The sequence below is a fragment of the Cinclus cinclus genome, chromosome 7 (assembly GCF_963662255.1).
Source record: "Cinclus cinclus chromosome 7, bCinCin1.1, whole genome shotgun sequence".
Lineage (NCBI taxonomy): Eukaryota > Metazoa > Chordata > Aves > Passeriformes > Cinclidae > Cinclus > Cinclus cinclus.
The window spans coordinates 28,911,082-28,937,798 of record NC_085052.1 but is presented as its reverse complement, the minus strand read 5'-3'; the positions used below and the strand labels follow the sequence as shown (position 1 = coordinate 28,937,798).

At 40.7% G+C, this 26,717-nt stretch overlaps 1 protein-coding gene across 3 annotated transcripts in view; it reads right to left on the bottom strand.

Moving 5' to 3' along the window:
• Positions 1–21,286, bottom strand: part of JMJD1C (jumonji domain containing 1C) — a 159,791-nt gene extending 138,505 nt beyond the window's left edge. For all 3 annotated transcript variants that reach the window (XM_062496809.1, XM_062496810.1, XM_062496811.1), the window contains exon 1: positions 21,146–21,286. In XM_062496809.1, coding sequence (XP_062352793.1) covers positions 21,146–21,286 — 141 coding nt within the window. The remainder of the gene's footprint in view (positions 1–21,145) is intronic.
• Positions 21,287–26,717: the final 5,431 nt, after the last annotated feature.

The window sequence follows — 26,717 nt, the reverse complement described above, 5'->3', positions numbered from 1 at the left end:
GGCAAATATAATTGGAACCTTGCACTCGCTGCAGACATGTCATGAACAAGAACATAATCCGGGGTCATCATCAGGCTAAAACCAGCACACTGCAGTGCCCTGCAAGATGATCAGTGTGTGGATGATAAGAATGCCTACAGCCAAGGCAAGCCTAGCAGACCTGAGATGGGGCTCACATTGTTCTCCAGCAAAATCTGTCCAGATTACCTACAAAACAGCCCTGATAGCTCTGAGAGCAATTGTACCCATTCTCCCACTTAAGAGGAAAAATGTTAAGTCCTAAGGATTGAGGGGGAGGGAAGTTTGAAAGCAAGAATCTCCTTACAGACAGAGGATCATTAACTATTAATAACAAAAAGGCTGCAATGCAGACAGCTTGAAATCTGGTACAGCTTACTAAATCACAACTGCATTTAAGACCATTTATACTACAGTATACCACTAATAGCTCCACAGTTCCCTTTCAGTGACAAATTCATACATTTAAATGAAGACCACACATCACGTGTTTCCAGCAATATTGTACTTCTGATGCTGATAGCTGTTTGAAAATTCAGAAATTTCAAAAGGATTTCTTCTGGTTAAACATTTCATTTTAAAAGTAGGTCTTTCTTAAACAGGATGTTTTATGCCAAACAATTTACAGATGCTATTGAATAAAGCATAAGATCTGAGGGTGCACTAACACTGTGGAGGGAGATGAAATGCACATCATACATACCAAAGTTCATCATCATGACAAAGTTCCTCCACTAGGAAGAAATTATGATTCAGTTTCCTCTGGGAACAGCCCTGTGAAAGCCAACCCCTTATGCCAACACAGTGCAACTTCTTTGCACCTCCCTTCAGAGAACTGGCAATCAGTAAGTAGTTCATACTATAACTAATAAGCAAGGTACAGCAGAGATACTAAGTGCCAGTTAGGGCTGGGGATGGTTTGCTTTGGTTTTTCTACTTTCAGTATGCTGGTGGCTTAGGCTGAACCCTCTATTCACATCTAAACAAATAAGTTTAGCTAATCCTTCTTTTTTCCCATCCAGACATTTCAAAGAGTATTGATGTGACCTTTCAGGTGCACTCTTCCTTGGTGAATTACAGAGTCACTGCTGTTTTCCAGACAGACAGAAGGACAAAGGGCTAAAGGAAAACAGGGAAGACCATCTGCAGGGCAAAAGGTTGGATCCCACGAATGCTATTGTCAGAGTACAGGACAGGCAATGCCAGGGTCTCAGAGCTGTGAGATGGGTAAAGAACAAACTGGGATGAAAATGTCTATGCTGAAGCAAAGTGAGGATGCTCCAGGAAAGGGAGATGCAGCCATTTTAGTGCTCAAGTTGCCCTATTTTCCTCACCACATCCTTCCTACTGTTGGTTCACAGAGAAGCACTGGAGTTGTGCAGTCTGCACTCCTGCTATCACCCCACTCAGTCTCCACAGAACAAGACAGAGCTAAGGAGTCCAGCCCTAGTGCTGGACCTCACCAGTTATGTGCTCCCCTTTCTCAGCCAAGGTGGGTCACGTAGTTTGGAATCCATTTTAGAAAAAGGGTCTACTTGATCACAGCAGGCCCTAGTCTGTCAAGCCTCTCAAAGTGGAGAAAGTCACCCACGCAAATGGGTGTTGGCATAAAGATGGAAAATAATGAGGTAAATAACCATTAGCAGAAGATTTTTTGTGAAGTTCTTGAATTCACAAATTATTCAGAAATTTACAACATGGTTTCAAAGTAACTCATATAAGAAATGTGTTGAAGATACAGAAATAAAACACATCTAGAGAATTAATTATAAAAGCCACACCAAGAAAAGTCAGGATGGACAGCCAATCAGGGCAGTTCTACAACAAAAACTGCAGACAGTAGGAGGGTGGTCCACTTTCTAAAACAGAAGTAGATCAAAAAAGATAGTAAATCTGACGTCACAACCACATCAAAAAGACACTGACAAGTGTTAGCTTGCTTCTTTCTGGTATTTAATTTTTTTGTGGACTTGAATGTAGAAATACACTATCTCTGGGAATAAAAGTAAAAACCCTAGGATAAAGTAAATGTTAATAAATGTATATTTAATAAACAAACAAAACCCCCCAAACTAATGAAAAACTCCCAAAAAACCCCTACTTCTCAGGCTGAGAAACCAGCACAACTTTCTATAATTTCTTTTTCCAGAAGAAAAACTGGCAACTTCTTGCAGTGCTTAAGAAAGTATTTTTTTTTTCCCTTACACTTGGAGTTAAGCATGCGGGTAACATTCCCACCAAGTTTGGAACCCATCAGGAGCCCAAATTTTAGAGGCATGGGAGACCAGAAGACATCAATGATTTACAGCACCTTGCCACAGCGAGAGACACTGAATACCTACTCCTTCAATGAAATTCTGAATAACATCAGGGACCAAAAACAACAAAATAATTTTACCCAACATTTTCTGAGACTGAAGCTAAAGTACTGTATCTATCTCAGGGATCCACATTTTTAGAAGCACACTAAAAAAATGGAGGATGCAGAAGAGTGTTGAAGAGCTACTGAAAATAGGCAGAAAAATCCATTTAGTCCAAATTACTAACCAAGACAGAAAAATTTGACTTTAACTGGCAAGTATTACCACCAGGAAACACTTCAAAGAAAAACACTAGATAGTAATAGGCCACTATGACGAAGTCACAACTAGGGCTCCTTCAAAATTTTCTTTTTACTTCTTTTTATTCTCTGCCTAAAACAATGAATAAACATTTCTTATCATCATTAACATGTCTGCACAGTCAGCAGCTCCCAAGTTTTTACATAGATAGGTACTGAAGTTTCACAGAAACTTCTCTGGTATGTGATTCTCTTCTCCTCTGCTGTTTGTCAAGGCAAGGTATATTTGTATAACCCAAACAAATCATCTGCTGAGAAGACAGTGATAACGCTGTCTGAGCTGCCAGGATTTGAGATTTTCTCACATGACAAAAACTTAATGCTACACCAGACAGGTTTTCGTTAGCAGAAAGCTAATAAATTTATATCCTCAAGTAATTAATTACGCAGACCGGGCAACAAAGTTTCACAGCAGACGTACATTCCACCTTCATAAAGTTGTTTTGCTCCACATATGAGCTCCAGTTTGGGGAAGACAGTGCCCAGATGAACTGAAGAACTGAGTTTCTTTCTAACAGGCTGCAGATCTCTTCCATTAGTTCTCAGCTATGCTAAGAAGACCAAGCCAAGCATACTAGCAATGATCATTGATGCTTTGTATCTTTCAAAAAGTTTTGTGCTTAAACAAATGTCACATTAGTCACTTGAAAATTCAGCTGTTTTGCATTCAAAACAGCCTCCGGACAGCACTGAAGGATTCCAAAATCTCACGGACTTCTCAATCTGTTAAGGCTTCTGCTCAAGAACTAAATGCGACAATCACAAAAGCATTAGACAATTCTGGGATCAGGCAGCAGAGCAGTGAGAGGGGAATCACAGAACTTGAAATTCACCCTGTGGTGCTTCTCAACAGGAGATTCAGTAGTATTTTAACAACAATGATTAACCAATAACAACGGACAATGGACTCACTACTCAGAACCTTCAAATCAAGTTTTAATGCCCTTTGTGAAAAATATGCCTGTATTAAAAGTGCTTTGAAAACCCAGACAGACAACCTCCAATAAAGCTTCACAGCCTCAATTATTCAAGAGATAATTACTACTAGATTATTTTAATGGATTATTTTTATTGCCAAGAGTCCTGAACACTATGGCTCAGAATTTTGCTGTGCTATACACTGAACTGACAAGTAAATAGCCAATTCTAATGTAAGAAACCTAGATTTTCCTTTCTGTGATTAGGTTCATCAATAAACCAGAACAGGATTTACCAGCAATTGCCAATTATACAGCATCTGCAGCTGCCTGTCATGTGGAGTGCAGCAGTTCATTTGCCTAAGTAAACTCAAGAGTTTTGGTACTTAACTGGCAACAGATTTATTAGCCCAGAGCATCACATCAGCAAAACCAACTCTGGAAAAAAGGTGGGCAAAGACCAGCTAAGAAAACATCAGATACAAGCTGGTCAGAGTGATCTGTGAATACAAACACAAGCAATACCTGGGCATTCAACCAAGTTAGTGCAACCTATGGTTTGTCAGGATTCTCAGCCAATGCACAACAGGTTAAACTGTTAGAAGGACTGATGGTGGATAAACAGATTATTATTTAGCACAGAAGATCATGAATCAGTTTACAGTTTTGTTTTAGAGGGTTCTCTTTCACACAAAATACTCAGCTGGCTTCTGTCCCAATGCTTAGCAGCTACATTAGTGCCAGACAATGACTTGCCAGCACGTCTAATGCCACCACAGTAAACACATTCTGCAACACAGACATCAAAATCCTGGGTTCTTGCAGCTGCGCTTTCCAGAATGTAACATTCCTCATCCAATGCACTGCACGCCTAATGGAAGCTAAGAAGCCACAGTAATAGTGCAGCTCATTAAAGAGACATTTACAAAGGACAGAAATATCCAGCTGTCAGAGCAAAACATCATTCAGCAAATAATTTCTGCCCCCTCTGCTCTTATCCACAAGGGAAGCCTACAAAACTTATTTGAAACAATGAACCTAGGGACAAAAATTCAAGTAACACCAAAACCCCTAAACTCAGTAAAGTGCCATAAACCCAGTAATTTTACTCCCCTCTTCACGTGTTTTTTGTTGTTGTTGTTTTGTTTGTTGGTTGGTTTTTTGTCTGGTGAAAAAACTCATTTTAGCACTTCTTTCACTCCCCTTTCACATCCCCTCAACCCCACTTTTATTTCAAAGACTCAGATGATGAAAAGCATATCTAGTTTTTTACCCACCACCTACAGCAAAACATTTAATAATTGTTTCTCTACCTTTGAAACTTGATTTGACTACACTCTAAATACAGTCACACAATAAACCCCACCTTTTGAAAGTTCCTATTTTTTCTTAACATGTTTGCTAAGTCTAGATGACCTCTTTTCTCAGTAGCCCTTTCAACTGACTGCCTACTATATATAAACACACCACAAGCACAGGATACAAAAGTTGCAGGTTCACCAAGGTTTTCCCTTAAAAAGGCAGACTCCCTCCCATCATAAGGCACAAAAACTTAACCAATTCTCAGAGCAGGGATTTGTAGAAAACTACAAACTGGATTTAGCTACAGAACTAAGTTTTGCTCTCACTTATAGTTCAGCACATCTACCTCCAGAGACCCAGATGCTGCAACAGAACTTATTCATACACGCAATTCCTTTGATTGTGCTCTTTGGCAAAGCCCTGTGACCCATAAGTACCATTTATCACCTACTGGCTCTACCTTGTTTACTGACTGATACTTTAGATTATCTTTCTGGAACCTGTAACCAAACTGATTTCCTATTTTTATTCAAGTACAATGAGAGAAAGATTGAGAAAGAAGTCTAGAGAATGTCTATTTTAACATCTTGTGGTGAAACTTAAGGCTATGTTGTTTTTTTCAGGCACACCCATTTTCAGGACTCCTACATCTCAGTCCGAATGCTTGAATTATTACAGCCCACACTTCTGAGTGGGAGCTGAAAATGTGGGGAAATTTTTTTTGTTAAAATCTTCTTTTACAACAGCAGTCCTGTAGGCTTAATTAAAAACAAAGAAGCCAAAAAAAGCAAAGAAAAAAACCCCAAAACACAAGGGATGACAGTCACTGGCTTAACAGCACTCAAATTCTTTGCCAAGACACAAAATTCTTTCTGTTCCTGCCTATTTTCCCTAGACACCTCCACCTCCTCCTTCCCATTAAACTAAACCAATATGTTCACACAGTTAGCCATTCCAATAACTTAGCCAATATAAAATATTCACAGTATTTCCAAATCTATCAAATTAGGACAAATACTCCCTCCCAATTCGAGAAGCACAGTCTCAAAGAACTGCAAGCACACCAATGATTCTTCTTCCCCAACAACTCCCTAAAGTTGTCCCCTTGTGGAAGAAATAAGAACTTAATTGTGAGGGCATTTAATATTAGCACAGTCCAGATTTCACCATGTTTTACCACTTTTACACAAGTGGTAAACATTGGAAATGTTAACATTCTTTAACATTGGAAATGTTAAAACAAGGGGGTGTCACAAACCCTACTTAGCACCTAAAATTTTGTTCAGCAAAACTGAATGAATACAGATCACAACACATGGAGCACTTCTTTTCTTGATGCAACCCCCAGAAATGATAAGCTTGGCTTGTGACCAATTTGACATCTTGACAAATCAAATCAGTTCCTCACACAAAAAGGATCTCGACAGTTACATGTTTAGGAAATCCAGGTTAATTTGATTATTACTCAACTCCTCTGTCACTCCCAATTATTAAAACCTCTACAATAAACTCAAAACCAAGGGGTCTTTTCTGCATCTATAACATAAAACACAACTAGCATCACAAGTGATATATTAAAACATCTGCAGGCAACTCAAATTGCCACCAACCTCTGTCATCAAGATGCCAATGACGGTGGGCCTACTAAATCATCACAAAAGCATTCAAATAAAATTATTCCAAAGCCTTTAGGATTGAAAAGGTAGTATTCAAACTTTGAGATCAGTATTCACTTAAACTTTCATTAGAAATACCTCGTTCCACTTACCACTTGGTTTCCTAGACCACAAATTATATGCACCAAGTTCAAAAGTCACAAATTCAATCCATTTCCAAAAGCTGGTTCCTGAGTTGATACCACAGGAACAAAAGAAGTGTGATAGAAATGAAAAATACATCCTCTGTGCTGCGGGGAAATAAGTTCAGAATGTACTTCTAATAGGATCTGGTTCAGCCTGCTTAGCACAGTCCTATGGTTAGGGTCACAAAACCCATTAAATCCCTCTCAGTGACAGCAACATGCATAGTTTGCACCTCAGGCATGTGTTAAAGTGTGTTAATGTGTTAACTGTGTTAAAGACTGAACTTTCAGTGTTCAGCCCAATACTATTTTTTATATCATCTCCTTCAAGGTTCTTACCCTTATGTGTCTTTAAGTCCTACCCTAGGTCTGCACTTCAGTTATTACATCATTCTTTCCTTTGGACTTCACAGAACTCTGCTCACACACAGCACCTCACAATGCAGTTACACAATAATTGCATAATCATTCATAATGACAGAATATGTTTTTTCTACATAATTTTGCCTCCTTCCTTTATTAATGAAACTTAATGGGATTTTGGTTTCAAAGACTTCAGACTCAGCCACAAAATGCCAAATCTCACTTCTGATGTATACTTAGAACCTGTCACTGGCTGTTTTTTTGTTTTGCTTTTTTTTTTTTTTAAGGAAAAGGGAGGAGTGAATAAAAGGGGGGAAAAAGAAAAGAAAGGGTGGGGGGAAAAAGAAAAGAAAGGGTGGGGGGGAGGAGAAAATCCCATTTCAACCTGCTACCTTGGAGTTTCATCCCTGGCTATCCTTCATGTCTGACAGACAACTGAGAAACTTCAGTAGAGCTACTTTGCTATACACCTCAAAAATGTCTCCTACTCTCTCCTGTCAAGAGATTTCCCAAAGGTCAGGCTGTAGGACACAAACAATACATCATTATAACCTCATTTCGGCTCCTTGTCGATCTGGATTTCAGAAACTCTGTAGCAGTGACAATTTTAGCTCTGCATTTGCACAGCACCTACCACAGTGAGGTCTTGGTCAAACAGTCCTACAAAGTAAACAGAGTTGCATGGATACAGAAACTGTAATCTCAGCAATTCTAAAACTGAGACTTGGCCAAAGTTTACCAAGCAATACACAGTCTATTTACCCTGAAACATCTCAGTCTTATCTTCGTCCATTTTTGAAGTTAACCACCCCCAACCCATCAGATCATCTTCACCAAAAATATACCACTACTAAATCAATTCATTGCCCACAGATATAAGGAGCCAATAGACCTGTGTAACCACATACCATTACCAGAAGCAACATACGTCTTTTATTTTTAAATGAGAAATCAGTAGCTTCAGTAGGTTTGATCTTCACAATAAAAATAAAAGTTATTAGTTAGCTAACTATATCTTATTTCCCGAGGGAAGGGAGGTTTACTGGAGTCTTCCAACTGTGAGGACAGGACAAGGTGATTATGAGAATCCTGAAGTACTCTAATCATAGAAAGATGCAATAAAGAGATATGGTCTAAAGAGAAATTAAAATATAGCTCATCATTGGGGTACGTAGGCTACAAGAAATGCTAAACAGGACTTGGTGCTTTGGTGCTAAACAGGATTGAGTGCTTTGCACATGATGAAAGAAGATTAAAAGCAGTGTCAATAATTTTCACTCATGTATTCAGAAAGATCTCAGTCTAATATGCCACTTTAAGACATCTTCTCCCTGCATAACACTTTCCATTGCCAGTTTTGTCATGCTAGCTACCTTTAGAAGGTAAGAAAAAACATAAAATACAGCAAGATGCATGAGGATATTATTAAACAGCACTCATTTCAAAGCACATTAACAATGCCTTCTAGTTGTAATGACTGTGATATTACGTGTTCCACTAAAGTATTTAAAGATTTCTTTGCAAATTACTTCTATACATTACAACCTATAGGAAAATTTCAATTGTATTCTTTTCCCCAGGAGTGCATTTCCCATAATGTACATACACTTTAAGTTACAGGCCAGCCACCCTTCAAAGTGTTAACCTGTTTGGCATAACTGCTAAAACAGGACTTCATTTTCTTCCAGACTGTAAGTAAAATCTTTCATTAGAGTATCTCAGTAAGTACTTCCCATTTTAAATAACATCAGTAGTGATGGAAAACAGATAAAAGGATTACACAGAAGCAAGCAATAGAGAAATAGACTTCAAAGCACAACAAAGAGCATGTTCTGCCCCATGTCCATCGTTACTGCTCCCCACATCACCCTTCACCACTACAAGTGCCATAGACCACAAACCCCACCTCTCAGATCTCCTCTCCCAATCAACAATGCCAATAAAACACAGCAGAGGAAAGGCCTGCACAGGCCATTGCACAAGTACTACAGCAGCAATTTTCAATTTCTGTTGCATAGTGAATATATCAATTCTCTTATGAAATATCTCTAGTTTTTATCACCATAAATGCCAATACTAGTAAGCAATATATCATTACCGCACAAATATATTACTTTCTACTATTGTTTCCAGGGGTGTGTGTATATATACATACACACACACATATATATATATAATTTTTAAGCATGTTTTCCAGTCAAGATTTCCTTATTAACTTTCAGGTACTGACAAATTTCAGAGGATCTGGATGTTTCTGCCCACAAATGAATTTCTTATGAGACTTGCAAAACAAATGACTTGCAAATCTGTACACTGTACTGATGGTGAGCTGGCTGCTTGCCTAACAGGAACAACTGCAGTTCCAAACTTCATGCTGCTACTTCCCAGCTGACAGACCCAATAAAGGTATGGAATACTGATGTGGGGAAAAAAACACCTGGTATTAATTAAAAGTAGCTTTCAGCAAAACACATATTTAAGTTAGACATCACTGTCTTCTAAGACCTAAAGGGTAAAAACCCAACAACTTCTCCACACTGAAGAAAAAGGGTAATTCTGTTGCCTCACTGGTTCAAACAGTAAGATCACACTTGAATAGCCTGAAGGTGGACAAAGCTGCAGAAGGAGTTTGTACTTTACCAGATGTGTGATAAACTAATCCCCTTCAAGGCTACCTGCCTGTTTGAGCTTTCATAAAAGAATTCAACAGCAGCTTTACTTAAAATCTGAGATTTAAAAAATCAGCTGAAAGGGAAGCCAATCAAGCAGCACATATTCAGAGAAAATGTGCATTAGCACAGACACATTCAGAACCACTTTTCTGTGCACCACAGGTGTCCAAACCTACCACAATATCAGGCACCATCTCCCTCCACCACAATGTGTTTTAGGGAAGCAGTTTCCAACACCCAACTTTCCAGAAACTTTCCTAACTCCCAGAATTATGCTCCTGTGTTATTATCTATGGTATTTAGATTGCCAGCCTATAGCTCTCTATCCCTGAAACCATTGCAATTCTAAGTGAGGTTGGGGCTCAGACACTCTGTCCTATACATGCAGCCTCAAGGAAGAGCAGTACATGCCTGTTATGTTACAAGTGAGCCTCCCTTTGCAGCCAAGAGCTGACAAAAAACAAGCAGATACAGCTAAGTCCTGGGAAGAGAAGTAAAGAAAGCAATTAAGACCATCCACACACCCCCACCCCCCCCAGTTCTACAACTGACATAAGAAATACCAAACTGACAGCTTTAGGAACAAGAACTGCACATGGCCCAAGCTGTAATTAATTACACAGCAATACCAGGTTCATGTCTCTGCTCTGACCTTAAATAATCAATGCTTTCTGAGATTTCCTTTTTTCCTGAGCTTAAGAAACTACTAGGTTTAAGTCAAGCTATCAGTTCAGGTACTGAACTTCAACAGTTAGACCTCCATTGTTTACAAATTTCTTAACATTCCTTTGTTCTAGAGAATGGACCCAGAGCAGCCACAAGCCTCCCAGGAAGGGATGCTGCCTTTTGTGCAGAGAGGAGGAGCCTTCTTTTTGTCAATTTACATCAAACTACATATGGGTTTCTATATTCAAACCATCAGTCCTCTCTTCTTTCCTTGCCTACTCTGTTGGCTGACCTATACATTCTAGTTTCTGTATGTGCCCGCCTGGTCTTTTCACAGGAAGTCTTGATTAAAGAAAGCTCAAGAACTGATAAAAAAGTTGGGGTTTTTTTTGAGGGGGAGGAAGAAAAAGAAAACAAAAGGGGAAGAAAAAGTAAAAGCTCTTTTCCATGCCTTACTGCCTCCAAACACTTAGCTAACTCAATCCTAAGATTCCCGAGGGCCATTCTGCATGTCCCTACCATGTCCTCTTAACTGAAGACATACTTCCCAAAGTGCAGACCAAGATCAAAACCAGACTTCTGTAAAAAAAGGAAGGAAAAACACAGACATAGAAATAATTGCTTAAGTCAACTGAAGCCTTAAACTCTCTGAAATACACCAGTAAATATTCCTGGAACACAGGTTCCAGGTACCTGGAAATGGGTAGTTACCATAATACAAAACACATCTTTGAAAAGAACCTAAGAGGGTATTGACTGCAGCCCTTTTACCCCAGCCAACAAACCTAAGAACTCACTGGAGAGAAACTTTCTCCATTTAAGAGGAACTAACTGAAGAGCCCCATTAAGTTCTGCCATTATTCTAGCAGAAAAGTAATATATGAGCAAACTTAACACTAGTATTCTGTGTATCACACTTTAAACTAAGCCACGGAGCAGCAATCAGTTTTGCCATGTTATTGAACATGAGCCATGTTCAAATGCATTTAAAAGTTAAAATAAATTTAAAAATTAAAATCAGTTATCAGACAACTTACTGTGAAAAGATTTTGACAGGGAAAAACATGCCAAGGTATACACACACATCTCTCTTTACCTGAAAAGGGCAATATTACAGAACTCAAAAAACATACCCCATATTAAGCAGTATCAGCAAGGCATTTTTCTAAGCATGAACAGAAAGCCAAATCTTTTCATTTTAAATCCAAAAATCTTTACAATCATTTACTAAAGTGCTACATTCAGTTTTAAAATAAACCATTTGATGGAATCATAAAGTTAGTCAGTGAATAATTTATTCAACAAGATTTTTCATTTTCTATAGTCTCAGGCCTTCACTAAATTGAAGTCTTGTAAGAAGCAATCAGTAACAAAAAATTTATTAACTGTTAAGGGAAAAAACACTACAAAGTAACAAAGTACTTGAAAGGTTTTCTATTTATAAAAACAAATTGAACTTTCTTTAAATTAGTCAAAATGTTACACAGAAAAGCTACCTATTTAATTGAGAAGTGATCATGACATTACCTAAAAATACTCACATATCATATTCTGACCTACATACAAATTTTAAAATACAACAACATACAGGAGGTTAAGATGTATTCAGGACAGCACACATGTTAACTGAATTAACTGTTAGCAAGCCAGAAATTTTCCATTATCACCTCCACATTTTTTTAAACCTTACTCACTGCTTAACTGCTATTAAGATTACTACCAAGGTTTGACATCTGGGTATACTAAATGTAAATGCATCTTCAATAGACAATTTTGTTACCGAAACAGAAAAGAAAAATCAACTATATACTCCAGTAAAAAAATAGATTACTATTCTTTAAAATTTAAAACTCATTTATAATGTCACTTTATTTCCTGAAAAAAAAACAAAAAAACCCCCTCAACAGTATTAAATTAGATCTGTTCAGAACAACACGCAGAAAGGGAATCATGTGAAGATACACATCTTGGTGGAGATAGCCATTTAAGATAAGCAAACAAACTGCACTCTTTGGAATAATCTACTTCAAAGAGACATTTATTTGGACAGGGCTGGTAGGGTCTGACAGAACAGATACCTCCTTTTCTCTTGGGTTATTAAACAGTGAAGGAAAAATGCCACATTTATAAGCTCCAAGAGACAAACATGAAGTCACAGAGCAGAGCTAATAAAATCCTGAGTGCCATGCAAAAAATAATGAAAAAATCATGCATGGCAAACAAGGGGTGACTGTGGATTTGCACAGTCACATGCACATGCAGGGATGAAAGCATATCTGAAACAACAGAAGGGAATCCTGAGTATGATGCATAGGTAAAGCCTGATGCTTCTTTGTCACAGAATTTTGAGAAGTTCACAAAGATTCAAAAAGATTTCCCACTAATTCATTTGTGAGAAATCCAGGAAGGGCTACAAAACTCAAAGACCTCTGCTGGATGAAGCCCCTGAGTTCTAAACCCCTATAACAAAACACTGAGGAAGTGCAGCCATATGCCAGAACTGTAGAGGTGTGACAACAAAATATCACAACAGCTCTGAAGGCCACAGTACCTCATTCCATTTCATTCTTCCACTATATCAGCTTTCATATTTTTGACTAAAATATTGGCAACTAAACCACAGTTAGTTCCTAACTGTTCAAATTTCACCATGGGTCCACAGCCTAGAACTCATTAACCTCCCCTCTTAAAGGTGCTTGCACCATGTCTTGATTATACTCACCTGCTCCTTTGATGAAGACCAAGGCTGAAAAACTGAAGTCTTCATGTTGTAGGAAGAATTAGGGTGCAAGAAAAAGTACAGATTAATGACAAACTCCAGCCTAAGACTTCAATACCATTTCCTGGTTTTCCTTCTCCAAGATTTTCTATACTGACTGAATAGTTTAGATCACATATTTTCTATAATTACACCAAGTTTTTTTGTCTGCTTGACTTCAGCTTTTGGGCTGCTTCGTTTGTTTTTGAGAGGTAGTAAATTTACAGTCCATGTTTCAGGAAAGAAGAGAAGCCAAGAAAAGCAAAAAGGAAATCAGCTGGAGGAATGTTTCAAAATGAACTGTCCTTGCCAACACTCCTCCAAAATACAGCTTTTCTGGCTCCTCCTCACCAGACATGCAGGACTGAAGAGATTCAACTTGGACCACCTGGCAATGATGCAGCAAGTGCTCTCTTTTTCACAGCGCAATCAAAATTCAGATTTTTGAACTATCATTTGATTGAAGAGCCCTGATACCTTAGCGAAAAAAAAAAACCATGGTGAGGCAACCCAAACAATATGCTAGTGGTGTCTACTTGAGTTACCTGCAGTGAAGCCTCACTGCAATCATTTCAACATCTGTGTCAGCTACAGTGCTGTTCAGAACACTCAAAAAGATCTTCATTGATGCAGAAGTATTATAGGCAATAATTTACTAAGCCATCAGAGGTTTATGCATTTTAACATAAGAGATGCCTAGGTTTCCCTCGGAGCATTTAGTTTCACATCTATTCTTCCAAAACTGGCTTTTGTAAACAAGTCTTGCATTAGCAGGCACCAAATGTTCATGTCATGCGCTAATGTGAACGCTTCTTTATTCAGCTGAAAGAAGAAATTACTCATAATATGCCAACAAGTACCATTAATTCAACTGCAATACAACTGAACACATCTACTAATTACTGCATGCAACCCTCAAAGGTATTTAAGTCAGTTTTCAACTTCATTCAGGCCATGGTCCAGAGACATTTCCACTGGACACAGATCCATCTTAAGCTGCTCCTACCCTCGGACTGATCCCATACCACCTCCTCCAGCCTCAGTACAACTGCTTGGAGTGCCATATGGTGAATGGATCAGGAAACTGTTCAGCGCTTAAAAAAAAATTAAGCCAGCAGTGCCACCAAGAGAAATGTCTGTGGAACCACAGTCTCCAAAGCTTCTAAAAGTGTTGCCACTGTAGGATCAAGCTAGGTGCTTTTAATGCTCATGCTGCATCTTTTGTGCCCATGAAGCTCTGAATAGAATATATGAATTAGCTCAAAGCCAGTTGCTACACGTACATGAAAGTAACTTCCTCAGAAGCAAATCAAGCTGCTTCATTCCACTTAATTCTTAAACATTGCAACAGCTGTTTTAAGTAAAATAATATTTTAAAGAAAATAACTAGAAAGCAAAACACAGCACAGACCTTGAGGCTTCTCTGGATCCCTTGCTCTCATTCTCTTATAAACTGAAAAGTATTGGTGCACAGATATAACATCAACTAACAATAATAATTTTCTAGAGGAATCAATATAACGAAGCAATATAGCATTAGTTTAGCTTAGCATTCTCCACCAGTTTCCAAGAACAAGCTGGTTACAAGCACAGTAGGTCTCAGTCCCTACTTAGTAGGTGAGGATGGAAACCCTCCCTCCTCATCATGAAGCAACATGAGAAGTCAATGCCCAGGGCACAACAGTGGGCAGTAACAGCATGTCACAGAGGTGTCTCTTCCAAGACAAACACTTACTGCCAACTTCAGCTGAACTTCTTGGATGATCTGTACTTACCTTTTTTCAGAAAAATCAGCACAGTTTACCAAGTCGGGAAAGTCAAGCCTAATCCCAGCAGAGATTCAAGATCACTGATGGAACTATGCATCTCTACAGTTCATCAGTAGTAGGATTAGAAGAAGGCTAAGTTGATTTTTGGCCAAATTTCACAAGTACCATGAATTTTAAAATTAATTTAATTTGATATTAAATAACAGTTCTGCTGTTCTCAAGCAGGTTCAGAGATCCTGGAAGGTGCACAATAAGAATGGCTTCCTATTAAATAGTTGCTCTTTCTTTATGACTCTTTATGATGGCTATGCCATGCTTTGAGACAGCTCCAAAGATTTACACAAAGTTCCAGAAAAAGAAAAATCTGAGGTAAGGCAACAGTAGAATAATACAGTATTTATATGCAAAACATATAAAAGGCAAAAGCTATTTTTTTAAATTAAGAAAATATCTGGTATCTCTTCCTAAGAGCCACCTGAAAGATTTAACTATAGAATAAAACCTTTTTCCATACTTTGTTCACTGTTGCTTACATTGCAACTAAGCAACAAATTAATTAAATTATTCATCTCTAGCTCAGGACACTCTTTGCAATCTTGACATTCAAACAAACTTTACTCAAAATCCATCAGTGCAGGTACATTTACTTATTGAACCACATCATACTCAGGTTTCTTTTAGTAAAAGAAGTGAAGAGGTAAAGGCAGAGTATAAAGCAATGAATCCTTGCAGACAATTTCATAAGAATACTTCTCTGATCTTTTTGTCAAATTACTATGAAAGAGATACTCCTTCCTGAGCTATCTCTGGTAGACAGATGAGGCAACTTTCACAGACACAGGATGACAAGCTCAACCTTACTAGAAACGCAAAAGGAAATAGGAAGTTTTCTTTACTGCTTAGCCAAGAAAAGACTGCCCAGCTGACACGCACCAAACTTACAAGACTCTTGTTGGCATCAATACTGATACAGAATAGCAGAAATGACTGAAATTTGTTTAAATCTCTGGCACATTTTGAGCTTCTCCCACTGCTTTCAAACCAGATTCAAAACACATAAAACACATCCTGAAACAACATTCCTTCATTCAGAGGCAGCAGTGATGTGATAAACTCTGACACGTCTTTAGTGTCATCTCCAATAGCTGAAGTAAATAACATGACAGGGAACCTCACCAACAATTCGCTCTTCATCTTTAACCCAGATGCTAGTACAAAAACACACAGAATTTTTAAATTCCATTAACCACCAACAAGCTGTGCACAACTAGTTTAAAGCATATTTATTTGTTTACTTTCTACAATAATTTTACCGAAGACTTTTCTGTGTCTTCCAGCTTATGTCATGGCTAACAAGCCGAAGCTGCAGAGCATGTATTTCTAAAATAAGGAATGAAAAAAGAAATCTCATTTTTAAACAGAACAGCTCAAATGCATTCAAAAAACTAACACATGCACTTTCTCCTTATAATACTATCTTAGCAAAAGGAGAACAGAGGACAAAATGCAACACACAGCACTAAAAATCAATATATGGCAAAAACCAAGTGTAATCTACAGAAGTGCAAATCTGTGCCTCTATGACAAAGACTGCATTCAGAAACTTTGGGAATGCAGAAGCACAAAGATTAAAACAATTAAAATTTGTAAAAAGACTAGGTAAGAGCAGCTCCACATACAGAGAAGGCAAATTTAACTTCATCATTTAGTGAGAAACTGATCAGTGTATGGAGTACTTGTCTAAAACATATTCTCCAAATATCAAAAAATTCTTTAAAATTATTTTCATATTAACTGTAACACAGTAGCGGTAAGTTTGCATTACATTTTGCAAACTTCCATTTTAACTTTTAAGTGGAGGCAAATTCAGTTAAAACAGAACCATAATCTGCTGATGTTCTCTTTGTGTGATTTTACCAAACTTCCTGAATTTTTAACAATTCCCTGTTTGTAAACTACCAAATATGAGACTCCAAAAAAACACAATTCACCAGAAGTATTGGTGTGTTGTTTACACCACTATATCTTACTGACTTTATTGCAAATAAAAATCACACAGCTGCTTTAAACTACCATTAATATTTAGGCTTTTATGAAGAGTATCTGATATGGTGATTTATTGCCACAAAGCATCTCCCTATGCACAATTATTAGATATTAGTCTGTCTATCATAATGCATTAAAGACTATCAACTAAATTTTTATGCTGTCTTCCAAACCATACGGATCATGGCAGAAAAATTCATGCATCAATAAACACGAACTTAGAAATTACTGAGAATTCAGTATTTTAAAAGTAATGCAATTTCTTTACAGAAAGTTGTACACTGTATGTTTAAAAGTTCACTTCCATTTTCTCTTTCCCCACATCAAAGATTTGCAACCTGTGGCCCAGAAAGCAATTATTATGGGAGAGTAAAGACCAGGATGATCATATGGCATGGACTCCACCTCTTTCCTCCTGGCCATTTCTTTATTTGCCCAGAGTTACCACTGTAATCAGAGCAGCACACAAGCTTTTCCAGGCAGTTAGAAGGAAGGAAAAACAGAGCTCCCTGTTTCCTCTAACAACTTGGTGTCAAGCTGAAAAAGTTATGAATTCTCCCAATGGCTATGAAACACATACTCACATATACACACAAACACATATCAAACTTCTGTCCTTGTTTTTATTTTTAAAGAAATGCCTTGCATGCAACAGCAATGTCCAAGAAAGAAAGATCAAGAGGTCCAACTTATGAAGCTGTGACTCAGACCATGAAAATCAGCAAGAAAACTCCTGGATTAGATTTTATACATTGCACACATTATACCTGTATGCCAGGTGTTTACAACATCTGTAAGCATTACAGGATGACTAAGAAAGAGGCATTCCAAATCCTGGCATGGAGGGTTTCACATAATGGCAAGAGCATTCATGTTCCAGGAGACCATCAGCACTCACCACCAGTCCCAGCTGTTCTCACCATATTCCCCACTAGTGGTGAATCAATGGGAAAGCTGAGGAAGGCAAAATTTCTATAAAGCAATGGGAGAAAAGACACTTTGATAGTGTTCTCTTTCTTTGTAAACAAATATATTATAAAAAAGATATTACATATCAGCTATATTGCAGTCATGAAAAGTATAAAGAGTTATTTAATATACTTCCATGGAGTAGGGAAGACCTAGCAAGAAGAAAATACTAGACAATTGAGTTCTTTCCTATGTTTTTCAACCAGGACAATAATTTCAACTATCAAAACAATCATTAATTCAGGTATAAGAATGCAATCACGAAACAAATTTAGCAGCATATGAAAAATGGCCTCTTGATTTCTCTGCTCAAAGGTGGAGAGCAGCTAGTCCAGCCTTCAGGTCTGGAGCTCCTGATTTGCTGTTTACAGCAGAACTAATGAAGCTCAGTTTCCTCTGGATTTGCTCCTAGAAGTCCTGTGGTCACTCCATTAATTACACCACTTGCCTCCAGGCTCATCTACATCTCCTTGAGCTCCTGCACCCCATAAAACTCCCCATTTGTCCTTATATTCCCATATGCACACATTGAGGCTTACTCTCACACTTTTGTTAATGCTCAGCTCTTTGTCATGCCCTTAAATGCAGCTTCTCTCTCCATCACTTCCATCATCTATCTCTGAATGGTTCTAAGAAAGCATATGCTGTAGCTGGTTTGAAACTGGCTGGCCAGCTGGAGGTTGCCTCTTCACTTCCAGGAGAACACCAAATGCCCTGACCTCTTTGCTTTCATGGTTTTTTTGGGGAGAGGGCTATCAGATGTCAACTTTCACAGACTAGGGGAAGGCAATCTTCTTCAAACCTCTCCCTGTTCTTAAACTGGTTGAAATTAACTGGGGGGTTCACACTTACCCTGGAAGAAAAGATACAAAGTCAATGCAAATAGTACTTCCTTTCAAAGCCAGGATTAGGAGGAAACTCACTTCCAGTCAGTTGCAATTCACATTTAAAATGCCCACTGCTGCCCTCCTCCTCCTGTCCTGTGGTTCAGGACAGCACCTGCATTTCTCATTCATCCATTCCACTCTTGTGGGACCAGGAAAACACAAAATTGACAACAAGTCAATTCCAGCATTCTTGTACTGCACCCTGTGGGCAGCAATGAAACTGCCAACAAGAATTACTGCTTCACTTGAATGATGGGGAGCAGAAGGGTCTGGAACTATTTACAGGGATGGCCACCTCAAAACAAAAGCCATGGAAGGATAAGAGCAGTAGCTACTCCAGTTAGGATAGTGCACACAGAACGGGGCTAACAGAAAAATGTCCTTGTCCTTTGCTGGGCTTAGGGGGAGAGGATAATCATATTAGCAAGTATCAACTAACAAGAAGTTAATGTTAATTATAAATGCAGAAAGAGAATCTAACCTACAAAAAACTACTTGTTGCTTAAAGAAACCTTATCATTTTTTCCTCTATCCACTTCTTTGTGCTTTGGGGCCAAAGAACATGTAACACAAACCCCGAATGCTGCACTTTAAAGAGGGCAATGATGTTCCAGTAGTTAAGTACTACCGTGGGACTCTTGAGGCCTAGAAATTATTTTCAAAACCTTCCCAGGCTTCCAGCACTCACAGGTGACTAGAAGTGTATCTACATGGGATAATGCAGTGCTGTGCAGCTATCTTGAACACCAGAAGGAATATGGCCACGTTAGCACTGCACTACACCCAGCCTAAGTGCAGAAGTGCAGCAGGAGCATCCATCCTCCTTCTCAGGTAGTTTGGATCTATCCAAATGGTACTCACTACAACACATAAGCATACCCTTGGTCATCCTGCCTCAGAAACGAGCTGCAAATCGACAATACTTCCTTAAATTACCAAGAATTGTAAAAGAGCATCTGAAGAGAAAAACAGACACCAAAGTCAAGAAGAGGAGCAAGTTTTTACAATCTGCAGCATGCACCTTTCATTTAACATAACAGACACAGCCCCTGAAATGCTTTTATGCCAGCGTTTACAAATTATGGCTCTGACTTGTAAATGTTAGTAAATACCTCCTTAAACCTTACTCATTGTTTCCATAATTGTCTATAGATTCTAAAGGCTATCCTGCAAGAATAGCATCCAAAATAGGTTCTAAAAATAAAGCCTTCTAGACAAATCTCACATATAGCCAAAGGCTGAAAACATAAACCATTTCATAAAGAAGGGCATGAACTTGAATTATGAATTTGAATTCAAGGGCTCCTTGAATTATAGCTGAAGAACGGGAAAAAATCCATTACAGCTGGAGAATGGGAACAATATGCCAAAAAAAAAAAAAAAGGAAAAAAACAAAAGCAGAAACAAGAAAACTAACCCTGAATATAGCAAAAAAGTAGCATCTCAACTCCACTTTCTGTTTTTGAAACAAAGCTTGAAGTCTGGAACGAACGAAAACAAGAGTTCCTAATTCTGTGATTCACACTTCTGGAACTAAGCAATCGATAATCTCTAATACCAGGCAATTGTTTACCTGATGAGTTTGTAAAAAAGGCAACATTCCACCCGATCAGTGTCGGGCTGTGAACACCTCCCCCTTGCCAGGAGCAATATGGATTGCCCAGCGCAGTCCGGTGACTCCTTTTTTCAGCCTACGTAATGCCCATTTACATAGCCGTGATATTTTTAAACGTGCTTTCAGAAGCACCAAATAACATAAAAACACGGCGAGAGACAACCACAGAGGTAACAGAGCACTCCTGCGACTGCGAATTCACGAACAATGTAACGACCAAGTCCGAGGAGCACAATAAAACTCCATTTTACAGATTATGTATTCAGAACACCAACCCAAGGAAATCCTGGCCGTGTTTCCCCCCCATACCGAGAGTGTGTCTGAGCACAACAGAGCATATCCTGGCTCCTTCGCTAACCTACACGCACATTCCTACACCCCTTAGGAAAACAGTGACAGCGGGCATGAAAGGAAGGGAAACAATGACATTCTTTTAATAACAACGTTCACCGGAGCGTCGGACCCAGTCGATCAGCGCTACGCGGCGGCAGCTTCTGCATTCCCCCGGATTAGCCGCACTCTCCCCCGCTGCTCCAGGGGCAGCCCGATCGTCCCTCGGTGCCCAGGCCAGGCACCGGCCCCCTCTCACCGCGGCTGCATGGCCGGGGTACGGAGCCGCACCTGGCGCCAGCCGTGACCCTCGGCTCCACGTCACTGCGCCCGGCCGGGCGCGGGGCTGTGTCACGCCGGGCCCGCCGCCCCCCGCCGCAGCCCCCGGCCCGGCCCGAGCCGCGGCTCTTACCGCCAGGTCGGGGCTGTGCGAGTCCCGCTGGGACACGGCGCGGATGACCCCAGCCCGCCAGCGTCCGCTCTCCGGCGGTTCCTCGCCGCCGAGGCACAGGAACCGCTTCCCCACCAGCTCCGGCCGCATCTCCACCGCCATGGCCGCCGCCGCGCAGACACCGCACCAGCCGCCGAGCCCGCTGCTCTAGGGGCCGCGCATGGCGGGCGTGGGGCGGGGACGGGCGCGGGGCTGTCGGGCTCACAGCGGCGGGAGGGCGGGAGCCCCTCGGCCGCGCCGCCGCCACAGCCCGACACAAACACCCAGCGAGGGGCGGGGGCGGGCCGGGGGTGCGCGCTCCTTCTTTCCCTCACCCACCTCCCTCCCTCCCTCTCTCCCGCGCGCGCCCGCCCGCCGCGCTGCGGCCCCAACCACTCCGCCCACACAGCCCTACTGCCATGGAGACCGACGCCGCGCCACGTCTCCCTCCGCCAGGCATCTCGGAGCGAGCGGCCGCGGCGCGGCAAAGAGTCCGCGGCCGCTGGGGCAGCACCGGGACCCCGCGGGGGCTCGTCCCGCCGCCCCCTGCCCAGCCCCGGCCCTCACCTGCAGCTCCGCGCTGATCTGACGCTGGCGGGGTACCCGCTCCCTGCGTCCGGTGCCAGGGCGGGAGTTCGGGCACAGCCTCTCCGGGGCACTTCCCCTGGTTGGAAGAAGCGGCTGTCCGTTCTCCGCGGGCTCGCCTACACCCTGCTTAAGGCGCACCACTCCAAGAGCTCATTGATGTGTATAAATGTGTGAAGGCGGGTTACCGGGAAGATGGAACCAGCCTCTTCCCGGCGGCACCAGGACACGGAGCAACAGGCGAGGTGCTGCTGGGATGCGCTGGAAGTTCCACCAGAAGAAGAGAAAGAACTTCTTCACCGTGCAAATGACACTGGAACAGATTGTCCAGAGAGGGTGTAGAGTCTCGCTCGCTGCAGATACTCAAGAACTGGACACAATCCTGGGCCATGTCGTCTAGGACAACCCTGCTGAGCAGGGAGGTTGGACCAGATGCCCCCCTGTGGTCCCTTCGAGCCTGACCCATTCTGTGATTCTGTGAGAGACCAGGTTGGCAAGGGTATCCCAAGAGCCAGGCAGCAGCATGCTGATGTCCCAGCCCTCCCGGGTTTTGGAGAGCCAGGACCAGGTCTGCCATCTGCAGCACCTCCCCTAAAGTCAGTTTGTTGGGGAATTCAGCAAAGGCACCTACCACCCACCTTTCCCTACTGCAAAGACTACAGAACTCCCTGGGAATGTAATGTCAGTTTAGACCCTCAGAGGCTTTTGGAGACAGAACATTTCAGAGCACTACTGAATTCTGTTGAATTCCAGCAACCGGTGGATATCCAAAAAGTCAGCTCAGAGGCTCACAGGGGCTTCAGCTGAGAGCTTGGGCTGCACCACCCGAGAAAGCCATGCAGCCATGTTCTTCAGCAGCTGCTATCGGTTTGTTGCTTTCCATGGATCCCGTAGTCATACTGTGGTAATGGCACATTTGCATTTAAAGAGTTTTTCGTTTGCTTTATCTGGAGGTATAGCTTTCCTGAACTTCTGTCTGCCTTTACTGGTATGCTTGCCCTCAAGACAGCAGGTTAATGATCTCTCATCTAGCACCAAAAGCAAATTTGAATAGTGCATTTTTGAAAAATAGATTATGAGGTGAAAGCCATAAATCAAGAGTGCCAACTTCCCACATTCCTGTATATTTTAGTGGAACAAATAACTTCTGGAACCAGAAAAGTTAATTAACAGAAAAACAAACAAACAAAAATCAATTCATCATTCACAATGACAAGTTTGTTCACAGGATTAGAATAATTTACAAGACATTACATATAGAAGTCTGGCATCCCAGGCTGGAATGGATGGAGGTGTGCTCTTTAGAAGCTGCAGAAGCCACCGTAGTGCATTTGAGCTTAATGTGATCTTCATTCACATTCCAAGGTAATGCTACAACCCAGAAAAGTATAGTGCAGTCTTGCAGAAAGAACAAAAACTATGTAAGTACACTGTAGTTATCCATAAAGGGTATAAAGAGAAGTTACAAAACTGACTAAATAAATATTAATCATATCAAAGTTCTTGTATTCACTCCCTCTTGTTTAATCAAAGAGTAATTTGAGATACTACTGAACTCTACAATTAAATGATATTAATGTTCAACAACATATGAAATGTACCCCCTAAAAGCCAATTGACATGATTCTAGTAGACTGAACTTGTGCATTTATCACAGAATACCAAACTATTAAGAATCAAACATTTTTAGTTTGTTCCAAAAACTCCTATCTAGGCGCTGACATCAAAATTATGTTTTAGTAGTGATTAGAATTCACTAAAGGCTATTGTACAATGTGGAACCATTTTGTAGTTGTTAATCACCTGAAAATACCAGTATGATCAAGTAACATCAGCATTTAGGTGGCAATTCCCATGGTTAGCTGTCAGTTCCCAGTTGCCAAGTGAGATGGGCAGGACTTTGCCCCGCTCCCCACGACACCACTGAGCTACACCAGGAGGAGACAGCTCAAGGGAAAGCCTTGACATATTGCAGGCCAGCTTCACTCCCCAGCAACTCATACCTCAGCTCTTCTCTCTTTCACTTATTCATCTTGGAGCATCTTTTTTAACCCATAGGTGCTTTAGGAGGTCAAAATGACTACGTCAGGTAGATCAGCATACAAGATCCACAGGTGCTGAACATTTTCCATCTCCAGCAACTTATTTTCTTGGCCTCTCTTCACCTAACAATTTCTTCTTTGCTGCTTCATTCTTTCCTTGTTTATCTGTGAAGTGGTAGAAATTGGGAGAGCACTAAATGCTCATGATATGGATAAATCAACTCAGAACCTCTGTCTTCAACAAAACAAAGTCATGGTGCTGTGGCCCAAAGCCTGAAAATAGCTCAGACACTAACTTTTTAAACAGTCAGTGCCATATCACACTCCACTAGGATTTCTTTCTTTTTCAGAAGCCTTTGCAAGCATCAAACCAATATATTAACTCCCCTTTCATAGCAACACCTCCCTTATTTCTTTGATAAATATTAAGGAATATTTGGACTGAAAAGTCAAAACACCAAAAATTACAGGACTGAAAGGATTAGGGGTGTTATGTCATGCATCTTCTGAAGAAAGTAGCATAAGATTATTGTAGATTACTCTGACAAGACCAGAGCAATCATCCTATTGGAGCTCACAAGCAACACTCAGATCCAGATGCCCATAGACAACAACAAAATAGAGCTGACACTTTCAGGCTGGAAAAGTCCACAAGAAAATAAAGCAAAGGAGCTCTAGGCTGAGCCCCAGGGAAGGAGAGCTTCTACTGGGAAACTGACTGTGGACAAACTCAACTCTTACTCCCTGAAAGCATACACATTGGTTAGGTACAAAATCGAGATATTTACTGAGAGCTTTTTCTAACTTCCAGATTGAAATGCAGCACAGCCTGTACTCGTAATAACTGCACCTGCTCCATACAGATAAATGCCATATTTAGAAATTATTATTTCCATTTTACAGGAAGGAAAATTGAGAGAGAAAGACAAAATGTCTTGTCAGCATCACAACTCTTAAGCAGGATTAATATTGAACTAATTATTTATAAAATATATGCTATATACTTGTAGATCTATCTTACCTTTCCTTGGGAGGTAGCATCAGTTTCCTCTGAATCCATAATTCCTTGGAAATTTGGAAAGTCACATTTAATGTTTTCCAGTGTTCAGCAGCAGAAAATTAAGAATCTACACTTAACAGGTTGGTTTAAGAGTTTTGTAAGTTTAAAATTCATAGCTAAGAGAAAACAAATTTTTCATGAAACATCACTTATTTCTAATACAAAGCCAACTTTTGATTTCCAATTGTCTTATCTTCTACAGAAAGTCCATGGGCTTTTCTTAACACATCCTCCTTGAAAACACAATTATTTGAGTGGTGAGGCAGTCCTTGAACACTGACAGGGACATAGAATCAATGGGAAGGTATGATTCTTTAAAGACAGCTGTTTCAGGTAGGTGCAAAGGTACATGAGAGTAAAAGTTGTGGTTTGTGGCATTACCTCCCCAGCTCTACCACCAACATCCTGTATGGTGATTTATCACATCTCCAACTGTCTACAGTCACTCTCCATCTGGGTCTGTCAACTGAGCACTCCTATTATTTCCCCATGTCTTGGCCTTTGCATTTGTAAAAAGGCTGCAAATTTACTGCTGTATTTACACTGCAGGTGAATATAGCACCCCCCTGTGTCCAGGTATCACCCTCAAGACTTCTTTAATATCATCCTGGCTGTTGCTACAGCACACAAAGGAAGAAGATTTAAGTTTACTGCATTTGTGAATCACTCGAACTATATCTGCAGAAGAAAACATTGTCATTCACAGGGTGCCACTCCATCAGTGCTGACAACAGCAAGGAGCACTACTGAGCCTTCATGTGGCTTTTCAGTCAATTTATAGCCTAGAACAGATGAATACAGCATATTCCAGTTCCAACATTTCTTTCTATTCCAGCTTATGAGATAGCACCAAAAAATGGTTGAACAATTTGAATAAACATAGCCTTCAATACATTCTCTTTCTTCGAAGTTTGCTGACATCTAAAGATATCAACTTACACAACCCCTGGCCCGCATTTCCTGCCACCCTTAACCACTGCCTTACACATGAGTCAGCAACCAGAACTCCGGGGTACCCCACACCTGCTTTAAATACAGTCAGCCAGCTCAGCCCAATGAAGCTGTAGGGGAGGGTTCTCCTGAAACCTGGGGCTGCTGAGATGTGCTCAGCCCTTGGCCCTGCCCTGGGGTTGGCTACCTCCCTCCAGCTGGGCATGGTGCCACCTTCAACAGCTGCCACTGTTTTCTTCAGTAAGTGTTGAAGTGCAGCCTGAGGGTACAGCATCCTTAGACCAGCTCTAGACCTTGGTATCAAACAGTCCCTCCCACTCCTGATGGGTTTAGACCCTATAGAGGCAAAAGGCAGAGGGTGGGGGGAATAGGGACAGCAAGGGTCTCAGTCTCCGCCTTGCCTTGACTATTCAAGGACTTAATTCCTAAGGTGAAACTGCATGGCCCTGCTTTGGCCTCATCACATAATGTCTCCATCTAAAACAACTTGTTTGAAGGAAAATGCTCTCAGTTTCTTCAAGGCACAGATAGAAGATGCCACTTCTACTGGTCACTCAACTCAGGTGCAAGCATTAAGAGCAAGGATGATGCACAGCAGCAGTGGTGTAACATTTTTGTGGCCATTCTAGCAATGTTAGATTTCCACTCAAGTTTCTTCCTTGCTTTTCATCTTGCTGCTGATGCCAGCTTGAGACTTGGTGCTTCTCAAGAATCAGACTGAGGTTTAGGCATATTGGTCAGCCCATAACAGCTTTCCCACAACATACATTGTAATGCCCAGAAGACAGCACAAGAACTGAGAACAAATTTTTATTTAGTTGAGGGGATCCACCTACAGAACAAAACACCAGAAGAGATAGAATGTCAAGATTGTCACGGGTTTAAATTTTCAAAAGAGCAGAGCAGTTGCTGGTTG